This window comes from Pagrus pagrus (genome assembly GCF_965226575.1).
Source record: "Pagrus pagrus genome assembly, chromosome: 11".
Lineage (NCBI taxonomy): Eukaryota > Metazoa > Chordata > Actinopteri > Spariformes > Sparidae > Pagrus > Pagrus pagrus.
The window spans coordinates 22,127,900-22,141,039 of NC_140195.1; the positions used below are offsets into that span (position 1 = coordinate 22,127,900).

General features: G+C 41.3%; 1 protein-coding gene across 2 annotated transcripts; it reads right to left on the reverse strand.

Moving 5' to 3' along the window:
* Positions 1–426: 426 nt before the first annotated feature.
* Positions 427–12,823, reverse strand: ifrd2 (interferon-related developmental regulator 2). Of its 2 annotated transcripts, XM_084366840.1 has the most exons (13): positions 12,278–12,823; positions 11,152–11,208; positions 5,801–5,917; positions 5,538–5,622; positions 5,244–5,368; positions 4,884–5,041; positions 3,916–3,969; positions 3,586–3,764; positions 3,349–3,457; positions 3,089–3,223; positions 2,845–2,973; positions 2,124–2,213; positions 427–1,963 (listed from the first exon to the last, which is right to left on the reverse strand). In XM_084366840.1, exons 1-13 carry the CDS (start codon positions 12,318–12,320, stop codon positions 1,883–1,885), a joined length of 1,362 nt encoding a protein of 453 aa, XP_084222966.1. In that variant the 5' UTR covers positions 12,321–12,823; the 3' UTR covers positions 427–1,882. The 2 variants fall into 2 exon arrangements, with proteins under 2 accessions (XP_084222966.1, XP_084222967.1); XM_084366841.1 differs by lacking the exon at positions 11,152–11,208 and having other exon boundaries at positions 12,278–12,822.
* Between the last annotated feature and the right edge of the window lie 317 nt (positions 12,824–13,140).

A 13,140-nucleotide genomic window follows, 5' to 3' on the forward strand; every position in this document is an offset into this window, starting at 1 on the left:
AAGAATCACCACCTGTCAGCTCCATACTCAAAACAAATAGGGGGCAGTGGAGCAACCACTGAATGCTGCTTACTGTAGCTGTTAGCTCAGTTAGCTGTGCAGCTAGCAGTTCTGACTGGGAGCTCAGGGACCAGAGGAGTGTTAGTGTTGAAAAGTTGAGAAGCTTTGAGTATCTTTGGACTTGGCCAGGCTGGGGGTGGCTGGTTAGCATGCTAACTTCAGTAGGTATCTCTGCAACACAATGCATAGACATAACGTAGGAACTGGTATTTATTCACATTCTGATGATAATTTTGGTTAATTCTTTAATGTTTTCACAAAAAATCTTACATATTGCCCCTTTAATATTTGCATTGTTTACAACATAAGAGCTGGTCATGGGAAAATGGAAGGAGCCCTGACAGAACTTTCAAAAAAGAGGCAAAGAACGTGCTCAGATAATCTTTATTTCATTTGATCCATATTCTGTCCATGTGCTGCAACAACAGAACCACTGATAAAGACAGCTTGGTGAGGCTGTAATATGAGAGGCAACTGGAGGGTTTTCACCAAAGTACTGAAATTTACAGGCAGCTGTTAGGTGTCAATATAATCAAAAACCCTTTAATAAAAATGTTGATACTTCTGCCACAATCAGAAGCACACCCAGGAGTCCTACATGCTGACCTGACCACCGTTACAAACACCACCATCAAACTCTTCTTATCAGCAGCTCTGGTCAGTGGCCTGTGTGTATTTACTGCTCATCAGAGGGAAAATCATTCAAGAGCATCTAATGATTCAAGTACACATCTTACCATAAATCCCTATATAGTCCATCTGCAATACATACTGTACACATGGATAGATTGTATGACCCCCAACCCGCATTAAAAATATACATGAAAGAATAAAAAATAGAAATTCTTCTTGTCATCCCATAATTGTGTATGTAAACAGTTCTTAGCATTTTTAATTTTCTTAAAAATAAAAATAAAAATCACACAGTACTGTTGCTTTAATAAATTAGAAAGTAAAATTCAATTATCCACCAGAAATGGTTAAAATGTATTTTTCCTCTCAAAAAATATTAATACAAAGATGACAATATTAACTCTTTGAAATCATGTTTTAATTAGGCATCTTCTTGTTTATATGGATTTTTAAGTGTTTTATTTTCATGATGTTAAATAAAATTCAAATAAAACACACTCACGCAAAACACCACACACATTTTCCTTCAGGTTGCAATGTTTGTAACGTCAGTTTCTGGTTTGGCAGCTGAAGAAGCAACTCTGGTTGTTGAAACGGAGGACGACAGAGGGGAATAACCAGTATTTCCGTGGCTCTTCTCTCTCTTTTTGCAGAAGTGGATGCTCCAACATTAAGCTTCAGAGACTAGCCAGGACTGTTATGTCCTGGAAAAGTGGCTTTACTTTACTGAAGTCGGAAATTAGGATTAAAAAGACTTGACTGTCAAGTCACAGAGCAGCACTTCAAGCTGAGTATAAACAATACCCATCAGCACCAGAGGGTTTCAGTGAGTGTAACGTGAAAGGCTTCCATACATCTCAAATGTACCATAAAGCTTTAAAAATAACTCCTACAGTGACACTTAATACTTTACTTTCTCTGTATTTTATGATAATATGAATAAAAGACCTTTTTCATATCCAAAGATCATGTTTGTTTTAATCCGACATTAACATGCCTTCGAGTAGGAGCAGTAATTGCCTTTGCCTGTTGGAGCAAACAATAAATGTTGGCCATCTTCAATCTTGGAGAATTCATTTGCAGGTGAAGAGCACAAGTGAAAAAGCCCTGTGAAGAGGTGTTGCGTCTTTGTGTGTCTGACATCTGAAGGCATCATTTTGTATCCATCACAATACAGCCCGTCCCTCTCTCACATGACGTCGGCACGTTTGTCCCTGACTTTGCTCCTCTGTTTAGTCCTGGCCTTGAAGGCAGCTGAGTTGAAAAGATGCTGTGGAAGAACAAAAGAGAAAGATGAGTGCAACAACTTCGCCACACGACAGCAGCAGCTCAGGAATGCAACATAAATGCCAGACAAATACTGACATAATGCAATCACACACTCTTAGGTAACGCATGTTGAGATTCAAGGATAGAAAAGAAGCCGTTACCTTCTCAAACCGAGAAATCTTTACTTTGACAGCAGCGTCCAGGATGAGGGGAGGGCCGAGGCCAAAGATGTCTCTCAGTAGTGAGTTGAACTGCACCAAAACAAAAACACACACTAAATGAACAAAATGCGTGGACAAACTTATGTGTGCATGTATAACAGTAAAACTACTGATTTTGTGTTTATGTTGTTTCAAGATCTCTAACAGTCTGCATGGATGGATGGGTGAACAAATCAGTAGATCAAGCTGGATGTGAAATACGTGCCTTAAACGTCTCCTAAAATATAGAGAAATTACAGTAATTCAATTAACTGGCGTGTGACTTCCATTAGCGTTTCCTTTCTAATGTACCATCATCGGTTACATTTTAGCAAAGTGCCACTTTGCTAAAATGCCGGATGTCTCATTTTAGAGTGCATTATTGTTCAGCTTATTTAAACACAATAAAGTAACAGCGAGGCAGTGGGGAGCACCCACACGTATGTGGTGCATGTGTAGGTGTGTTCATTGTGTGTCTCATTTGCCGTTCTCACAGCCTGCCGCTGAAATTGGCTCTGCAGGCAAATATCAGTGTTCCTACTCAGCTTCTGGTGTTTGTTTAATGATGTTCACGCCAGAGCAGAAGAGACGTAAAAACTAAAATTCACGACACTTTATGCGAGGAACACATTTTTTTTTTTTTTTTAGAACGTCACTGCTGGCTTCTGTGTGTTATCCTGACCTGTAGATGGTGTCTGACTCCGGATTCCATGATCTCTTTGAAGGCATCATAGATTCTTCTCCTCATCCAGCTGTCGATGTAAACACTCTCCACTCCGAACCTGATCCTCTCCTCTGTGAAGTCCTCGTTCTGCAAAAAGCCAAAGAAAGACATATGGAAACAAGAATAAACCTTTCAACAAAAATCAGGGTGGAAGCGCAAAACTGCCCTGATTTGTTTAATACGGCTGCACTGTAAAACATACCTCTATGTAATGTAGCACCTCTCTGAAAATGGAGCGTTGTTTCCGCCGGTCATTCTTAGCCCGATGCTTGTTGCCGTCTGTGGCTAAACCCTTCAGACACTGACACAGACTTTCACTGTCCTCAACCTCGAATTCCTTTGCACACCATTGACATAAACATATCACAGAAATGCAAAATTATAACCAGAAAAACCCTTCAACTGGAGATATGGGTATAATGGTAAAAGACATATACACACAATCTGTGTGTGTGCGTTTACCTCATCTATATCTCGCCCCAGCTCCACCAGCAGGGCGATGGTCTCTCCCACTGTGATCCTGTAGTTGACGTCACTGCTCTCCAGACACGCCTGCAGTTTGGGGAGGTGACTACAGGGAGAGAATCATTATTGGTTACACTACTCCTCATGAGATCCTGATTTATAAAAATGCCACAGCTATAGAAATGAAATGTTTAGAAATTAAAAGAATTAAAAATTAAGTTTTGTTTCACTCACATGTCGAGCAGCACAGTCAGTCTAGATGCAGGACAGAGAGTGACCAGCAGCGACCAGGCCTGCAGGGCGGCGCTGTGGAGGCCTGGACTGCCTGGTTTGGGTGTGGGCAGCGTTCCCTCTCTGTTGGGGTAGGAAGACATGAACACGTTCTCCAGAAGGGCCAAAGACTTGATCAAGTCCTGGGAGGGTTCAGTGGTGATGTTAAGGGGAAAAAAGAGAAGAAAATGTGATGAGGACTGAAAAGGACAAACTGCTGATGGTAAATACTACTTTGAAGCTGTTTTACAGCAGATACTGGAGCCTTGGACCTAAATTTAAAGTTGTTCTTACCTCTCCATCTTCAGCAGAGGAGACGTAACAGCACATCCCCAAAGCTCTGGCACACTGATGGAGACAGAAACAAGAAAAGTCAAATTTTCACACATTTAATTAAACAAGAATGGACCGACAGTGAAGCGGTGATTCCTCTGAAGCAAACTTGAGTTCAAAACCCATATAACCTTTACAATAGGGTTGCAACCATGATCCTAATACGATTTTTTTTTTTAGATAACCTAGCCTACCTTAGAGTTGTTACTCTGCACTGGTTTGTTAAATTTTTTCGAAAAACACCAATGTGGTAAATAACCTTGTTTTAAGATGGGCAACTGTTGGGACAAAAGAAAGGAAATGAATGACAGTATAATGCAGGAACATGTCTCTGTCAAACTGGCCTGCATTCTGACCCTGAGAGTCCTAAATGGCTGCTGTTGATTTTACATGGTGGTTGTGGTCTTCAAGAGTCCCCTAAACACTGTTTGGTGTTGTGTCTTTATGTCTTCTGTTTGTTTTCAAAACTGACAAAGTGGACAGAAAACAGTAGTCGAAAAGGGTGTTAGAACACATCAGAGCTACAACCTCGATAGTCCACCTTAAAACTGAATTTACTCAGAATCCCCACCAGAGAATGATTTTTTTTTTTTAAGGAGGAATTTTCCTTTAATTTTGTGAACTGAATGCCTGACCTATGACTCTCTTGATCATTGTACAACAATGGAGGTGAGACTGAGGTCAACTGGGTGACTGTACTGCAGACTTTGCACTCAGTGAACTCTGAACCAGATGATTTTGGATTGTTGGTTGTTCTGCAACTTCTATTGTCACATTGCTAACTGATCTTTAAGCTGCAGTCCACGTCTCATTTCTTTGATCCAGCATTCACATGCACGTATGTCCGAGCCAATGTGCAGTTCGTGTTTCCAGAAGTTGCCATTCTATAACCAAAGTTGTGCACTATACCAGAGGATGTGATAACTCACACTCTGGCGGGCTGCTATGCTGGCACTGCTGTCAATCAGGATGGCAGTGAGGATGGGGCGAAGCATCTTGAAGCCCTCCTCTGATTCGTCTCCGCCCCCCAGCTGGATACAGAGCAGGGCAAAGACTGTGGCTGCTGCTGCCTGCTCCTCCGCGCCGCCTGGAGGCAACAAAAAGTTAGTATTTGTTTGTCAGTGACTGCAGTTGTTGTTGGCGGTGTTTCTGCTCCACCTTCAGCAACACTTGAGGGAAGAAAAAACTTTAATGATCTTTTTGTGTGTGTATATAATCTTTACATGTGTCTTCAATGAGTCTGCAGAAATATATTTAACTAAACCAGTGGAATTACTGTTTCATCTCACCTTTCTTAAGACTCCTTTCCAGGCAGTCGCTGATGGTGAGGCGTCTCTCCGTCAGGAAGTCGTACAGCACTTTGGAGGAGAAGGCCTGTCGCAACGACTCGAGACCTGCAAGACGCGTCTTAGCACTGGGAGGGAAAGAGAGAGTTTAAGTTTATTTTTTTGCAACATCACTTCATGCAATGATCTATTAGTCTGGTGGTGCACCATGATTTGTCTTCCTGTTTGTTCCTGACATATCAGATTTGTATTCTTGATAGTGACTGGAAAAAAGCAAGACAAAAAATAAAACTTCACCTCTTATCAGCCAAGTTGTCTATACACTGCTTGAGTTTGTCTTCCATTTCCTCCTGGGCAGTCTGCTCATCCACCTGCTCCCCTCCTGTGTTTGGCCAGTCAACACAAACAGGATGTTAACAACTGTATGCAAGTTTAATACTTCAGTTTTTACTGTCACGTATTTCCTTAAAAGTACGAAAGCAGTACCTTGGCTATTATCTAAAAGAAATATGATTCTGAAAAGCACATGTATGCTTGATTAACTGCATTTGTGAACAAACCTGTGCCATCTTCCTGCACAGAGGCGGTTTCGCTGGTGCTGCTGTAGTGGCTGAGAACATCAGACATCAACTCATCATCGCTGGCACCAGACTCTCCCTTCACCCCATTCTTCATACCTACAAAGAGAGATGGGGAAATAGTGAGAACAGGGAAGATTGAAAAAGAAATAAGGGACATGGAGACTGGAGTGGAAAAGGTAAGAGCAAGGAGTGTGTTTACATTCACAACAAACTGACAGCCTGTTAGCAGAGATGTTTCCTGCCCAGGGACTACAGATGTAAATTAGATTAATCTGAACAAGCACCGAGGGGAGCAAATGTGAATGAATCATCCATGAATCGTGATACAAACGACACAAGTCTAAATGCTATTTTCAGAGACAGCCATGTCCTGCTGCCTGCCTGTTGCTCTGTGTAGGGGGACTTAAAAATCATCAGATCTAGATAATGCTGATCATCTCGAACATGACAGGTATGGTGAGGAGTGACAAGCTCACCACCAACTGTTGTTTGGTCAGTGATTGAGTACAAGAAAAGCTTGCTCATGGGAGTAGGAAATAATGAGCAACATAAGGTCCAAATTAGATGTCAAAGTTTCCAAATAAAAAGCCACAATGTTTCTGAGCAACAACAGTTACTTCCTCCCTGTACTGTCCAAAATGTTGCCGAGTTCAGTACTGGCTTTTCTACACCAGGCTGCAATACAAGGGAGTGGACAGAATAGCAGAAACACCTTCTCCAGTATAAGAACCCTGCAATAAATACTTTTTCAAAGCATACAATGTCCAGGTTCTGGTCATAAGACAAATTTAAAGTCTATGGTGATGTCCGATTATCAGAACCGGTGTCTTTTAAATACATTTATTTTTGGCTCTGATGCAGCCGCCTCTCTCTGTCTGTAGTCACCGCTCTGTGGTTTTGCTCAATGTCTCACCCCCAGCACTAACTAACCACCAAAGAAACTAAAGTTAGCAAATAAATAAAGTGGAGTAAAAAGTAATACTTCCATCCAGGATGTAGCGGGGTGGAAATATAATGTAGCAGAATATGGAAATAAAAGGATAAGTGCCTCAAAATTATACTAAATACAGCACGTGGAGTAAATTGTACTTCAGGTTTGGTTATATTCTATCTCGTCATTATAAATCTTAAGCCGAAGAAAATAATTTTATATCAGTTCCAAATATCGTTTTTCTGTCTCATTGATTACTAAAAATCTGTATTGACCCTTAATAAATCTTATTGGTCAATCCTTAGTTTTAACACCCAGTTACAAAGTCTATAAAATGGACAAGAGCTTCAAAACGACAGCTGTTTAACATTGAAAGTGAAATTTTAAAAAAAACAGTAACAGGAAGCATCCCAAAATTAACCAGAATTTGGCTGGAGGCCATTCTCCAGCAGTGATTAAGCTGACTGTGGGCTTCTGCTCAGCTGTCTGTCTTTGTCAGTAACTGTACACCAGCAGAGCTCTACTTATACAGAGACACACAAGGACACACTCAGAACCACAGACAACGTCCAATATACCACCATCACATTTTATTATCAATCTCGTCCACACAGCAGCTAATGTTCTCCTTCATAATGACAGGAAGTAGCAGATAACTGAAGGAATTTTGTCATCTTTTCTGTTTTTATTAGGACTGGGCGGTGATCAATGTTTCAATGTTTCAACACAGCTCTGTCCTGTGTGTGAGAGAAGAAGTGGGATGGTTTGTTACACTGGGTCTAAAACAGAAAAGGGGTTAAGAGCCAGGCGAGCTAAGCTAAGCTAACCCTCAGGTTCCTGCTGGCTCAGGACTTTCTACTGTTGGTGGGATTACTGGAGACCAGAGTGGCCATTCATTTACTCATTCATTCAGTGTGTACCATCCAGAATGGTCAGACTGTGTGTGTGTGTGTGTGCGTGTGCGTGTGCGTGTGTGTGTGTGTGTGTTTATGTGTGTGTGTTCATGTTCAGGTCAAACAGGACAGTTGAGGTAACCCAGAGGTCATGGTTATTTTTGCAACAACGCAACATGGAAGTTATAGCTGTGAGTTACTTTCTCAATGAAAGCATGCATTTACTTTCTCAGGTTACCACTTGTAGACTAACTGCAGTGGCATTCATTCATTCCACTCTGTAGGTACTCAGGCTCAATGCCTACATTGTAAATATGACAATTCATTCAGCTGTTTAAACCTGTCTTCATGTAGTAAGAAAATTCCAGAGGAGAAAAATCAATTGAAGCTAAATGAGTAACTGAATAAAGGACAATATCTGAGCTCAGGGCTTTTCACACTGCATATTCGTAGCTTCTCTTCACATTTCAGAATGTTGTCTTACTACTCCTTTTATATTTAGCCCCGTTTAATACTGGCACCTCTTAGGCCCCAGGCCTAGTTGATTTTATGGGGATAACCTCACAAAGTCAGGGCTAACTCTGCTCTGGAGCAGGGCCAGCAAGTCCTAGGCTAGAGTCGGGTTAGCCCACTTTGGAATGTGCCAGTGTGAACACTTTCTTAGCCCGGGGCTAAAAGCTCCCTTAGCCTGGGGCTAAAAGCTCCCTTAGCCTGGGGCTATGTGCAGTGTGAAAAGCAATAATGTGTCAACTCAGTGAACCAGGCTAAAGTTCAGATGACTCAATTGTAGAGTCATAGTCTGCCATTTCTTTACACTGCAGAAGTTACACATTCAGGGTGGACGTTATCTTCAGCCACATGCTGCTGAATTTGTTGGGGCTGACAAATGATATACCACTATGTACAGTATTAGACATGTAAAGGTTCTTTTGTATTCTTCTGAAATTGTTAATGTCTGGCAAAATGGTGACAGAGGCAGTAATATTTGTTACACTTAATGTTTGGCCATTATAGCATAAAACCTATACATACTGTTGTTTTCTGCCTGCGAAATATTTTACAGCTGAGCTGACTGTGTAATAGCTGGGCAACTACTCAATATGCAAACTGTACTGTACAACAATGACACAATAGTTGCATGTTGCTATTGTTCCTATTAATAGCCACCTTTTCCAATGCGTCAGTATTACACACTCAGTTGTAAAACTGGGTGTGTAAGTGCTTATAGTGTTGAGCTGGCGATAAAAAGTTAAGCCTCTGGACCCATTTGGAAATCATAACAGTTGCTGTTTCTGGGAACACACAGGTGGGACAAGAAAGTCCTTAGATCAGAGTAAAACATCCAAGCATCTCAACACAGACATCTTTCAGATTCATTTCAAATAAGAGGAATTTCAAAAATATTGCTAAACATACACTAGTAGGTAACATGACACATAGCGTCTTATTAGGGATGCCCTGATTCTCCAACTCTACAATTTGATTTGACATTTGATTTTAAGATTAAGATTAAAATTGTTAGAATGTCACGTCTTGATTTGTAAAGATCAACAGAAAATCAGTTTCCTGCCCTGACAACCGTCATTTACATTTTTTAGTTATTCTTTAACAAGACAGGCTACATGTTATCAAGTGGGGCGTAACCGCCATATTTTTTTTGGTCAACCTTAAATTTAAAATATAATACAGCATATTACCAGTCAACTGTTAAACACAAAACAAAAAGAAGAGTCGCTATTTGGCAGGATACTTAACAACAACAGCTTGAGTTTTCTCACACTTTTTGTAGTGTCTGTCCAGCAGCACACAGAGGTTGCAAGAGTTGTTGTTTTTCTTTTTTTCTGACATGTGCCAGATGCAAGCAAGTAGACAAAAAGTAATATATATATATATACGTATATATTATAATATATATATTATATATATACATATGTAATAACATATATAATATATAAAATATATATACACACATATATATATTATAATATAATATAATATAATATAATATAATATAATACACACACCCAGAGAATCGCCGATCCTGAACTGAACGCTCATTTTGATTGATTTTTTGATTTAAAATTGAAATCGTCACACCCCTACCTCTTATATTAACACCTTCGACTATTTCATAGTTGTAGTAGACAATGATTGTATTGAAGAAGCAGGTTAAACACATTTTCGTTGTTACAACAACCTGAATGCAGCCCTGACCAACCTGCTACTTTCCTTATCCAATATTCTTATTTCTTTGACAGAAACAGCCTGTGGGCTCTCATGTTCACAGCAGAGATAACACACCCTGCGAGTCTGTATCAATCAGTGATTTTCAGGTCATCATCCTTGAACCCCCGTCCACTGTACAAGCTTTTTTCCCTGCAGTCACACACACACGCACACACAGAAAAACACAGCTACACACCTTCCCACGCAAGCCCACCCACACATAGCTCACTGTGGTGATTGTGAGCTCCCTGCCACGATTCACGTGTCGTCTCCACTTTGCCACTTTATGCTTACATAGCAATCACTCACACAGCTCCTCTGACAAAGAGGCTGACAAATCAGAACTCTGAGCCGCAGGGGTGGGAGCTCGCTCGAGTCCCCTTGCCATGACCTGGTAGCACAAGCTTTAAATACAAGACTAAATTTACCTGTGTCCTCACTACAAGCATTTTGCTGAGGTTCTAGTCATCACCATGTGTTCTTTTCTGATGCTGTAAAGATCCAATTAAATGTCTTTAAACTGTAGATCCCACCGGAACAACTCCTTTAACAGGCCTTTGAATGAGTCCAGGTCTTCTTCAGATTCAGTCAAATTTGCTGTATGTAGAGATTCCTGGAAAGTCGCAGACTTTAACTCTAACTCAACCAATCAGTAAAACATAATATGTGTTATAAATAAGGAAATGTGGGATGGGAAAGCCACAATGATTGAGGATGACACAATTACAAAGTTTGCGTGATATGAACTCAGTGCATCAGAGAGAAAGAGTCACTCTAAGAAGCAATGAGTGCCTGCAACAAAACTTTTCCGGTGTCAGTGCAGATACGAAAATGAGGCTTGATGGTCGGAGAGATATCAACCAAATGAATGGCATGATGGGAGTAGATGACAGTATCTAGTCTTGCTTCATTACCAGCAGCCATTTGTAAGTGAGCAGGTTGGGTGGATGAGACAGTCAGATGTGAAACAGCCATTACTCTCAGCATTACGTGGGGGGGTTAACTTGTGGTGTTCAAGTGTGACATGCATGAGGACTGAAAAAACTAAGAAGTAATGGGAAATTCAACCAGTCAGTCAATGCAGTACGCAGCATGAGCAGGTGATATGAGAGACGGGAGGGTTAAAACTTTTCAGCGCAGTTGGGAATAAGAAAAACACACGGTGAGTTTAGCATGAGAGGGGCTGCTGGGATTACTGCATGCACTGCCGCGAGGTTCAGGAGCTGCTGGACAGGCCTCGAGCTGGACACGAAGCTGAGGTCAGGAGTCAGAGGAGTTACCTTTCAGCGAGGCTTTAGACGACAGCTGCAGCTGAAGAACCTCCTGACGAAGAGAGCCTGCAGGTGACGTGTGGACGACGGAATGAATGAATGAAAAGATGGATGAAATATAGGGTGAATGGATTGGAGGAAGAATGGAGCATGGATGCATCCATGAATGAATGAATGGAAAGATGGGAAAAATGAATGAATGAGCATGATGGAGAAGAAAAAAGCAGAAGTGAGCTCCATTTTTCCATCGGTGAAACTTACGCATTGCATAATAGTCATGCACACTTGACAATACTGCACAATCAGAAACCTTATGTTAAAGTAAGTTCTCGAACAATTTACATAATATTTGCAAATATAATGCAGGATTAACAAATACTGACTCCTGCCCCTTATTCTCCTTTTAATAGCCAGCAGAAATGTACACTCCACAAAAATACATGTGTGTGCATTTAGACGCTGGCACGTGTGTGCTCCAGGGCTACGTCACTCCATAAAACGTGAGGGGGCTGTAACGCCCTCCTCGCACATGTATGATCCACACCACTACTGTACAGTATGCTGATTAAAAACGTGTAGCTGTGACTCCCAAAGCAGCAACCAGCAACCTAACTGCATGCAAATCGACTCGTTTAAATGTAATCAGGGACTCTGTTGCACTTGTTGCTTCTCTTCAACAGTTTTCAGCTAAGTGGCGTTGCTGCTAAAAATAACATGCGGTTAACCTTAAGTGTAGCATGAGGTGTCCTGAGTGTTAGCAGAGATCTTCAGTTAGCCCTGATATGAATCACACTTTTATTATGTGATCCTTCAACTCATCGAAGTGAGTGGCCTCAACAGAAAAATGTGACAGACACATGCAGACTGCACTGCTAAGCTGCAGCACTATTTATAGCTAAGCCACATGGCTGTAACATGTCTGACAGCAACACTTTACATGTCAGGTAGCAACAAGCTGTCTTTTTACCATTCATGCCACATGGAGCAGGTTCACAAACAAACTGCTACCACCTGTCTGGGTTTTAGGTGTGGCAACCAAGCGTGAATTAATACTTTAATCACACTTGTCATAACACTCCTACTGTTTTATTGCCAGAGGCTGGAGGGTGAGTTAGCATGGCTGTTAGCTACTTACCCGGCTTGCTGGAGCCACGTTTCCCCTTTTTACTCCGTGGCATTGTGAGCGGCGCTTTGATCCACAGTTCACAACAAAGCTAGCTGAGCGTTAGCTAGCCGAGTTAGCCTGCTGCCAGTCCAACTGTCAGCCCCGCTCCTCACTGATTTGACAGTTGGTGTGAAGGCAGCAGCAGTACAGTGCTTGATGGTCTCCGAGGTTTATCTCGACAGCCGGGCAAAAAGCTCCCACCTTCTTTCACACTTTTGTTGACACTTTGGCTAACGTTGGCTAGCTTCCTTTACGAGCACCAACAAACCACCACCACCACCACCAAGCTCCGCAACTCCCCGCTGTCTTCTGCCTCGGAATAAGAGTTGTCCGGCGGCGAAAAAGTCACTTTCCTCAACGGTTTTCTCAATGTATTATCTGTGATTGTCCCCCGGTAATCTATATCTAATACCAGGTTGAGATATTAAGTATTTTCCAAAGTGTTCTGGACGGAGTTCTGAGCACGCTGCTGTCGCCAAGTCCACCATCTTCCTCTCAGTAACTACTGAACAGACCGGCAGCCGAGGTTGCCAGGTTAGTTCTCCTAGCATCCCCCGTTTCCGGTATGTCTAAATTAAACCAACCCCAGACCTGATGGAAGAAGCCCTTGTTTTTACAAGAAATGAGAGACAAAATTGTATATTAAACGTTTAATACAACACATGAACACATTTACAAATACTTTTAAACAGATATCGTCCTACAAAAAGTTGTTATAAGCCATTATTATGAGAACATTTTGAGACAAAAAGGAAAAAAAGAGGCAAAATTCCATAGATATAAAACTATATCACTAACTATATATGTATCTATATCCATAATTCATACATATG

Bases quoted from the DNA above. Each gene is read 5' to 3' on its own strand.
- ifrd2 (XM_084366840.1), bottom strand. From the start codon at position 12,320: ATGCCACGGAGTAAAAAGGGGAAACGTGGCTCCAGCAAGCCGG. The intron at 11,209-12,277 runs GTAAGTAGCTAA...CGTCACCTGCAG, and splicing joins ACGTGGCTCCAGCAAGCCGG to GCTCTCTTCGTCAGGAGGTT. The intron at 3,970-4,883 runs GTGAGTTATCAC...TGTCTCCATCAG, and splicing joins GCATAGCAGCCCGCCAGAGT to TGTGCCAGAGCTTTGGGGAT.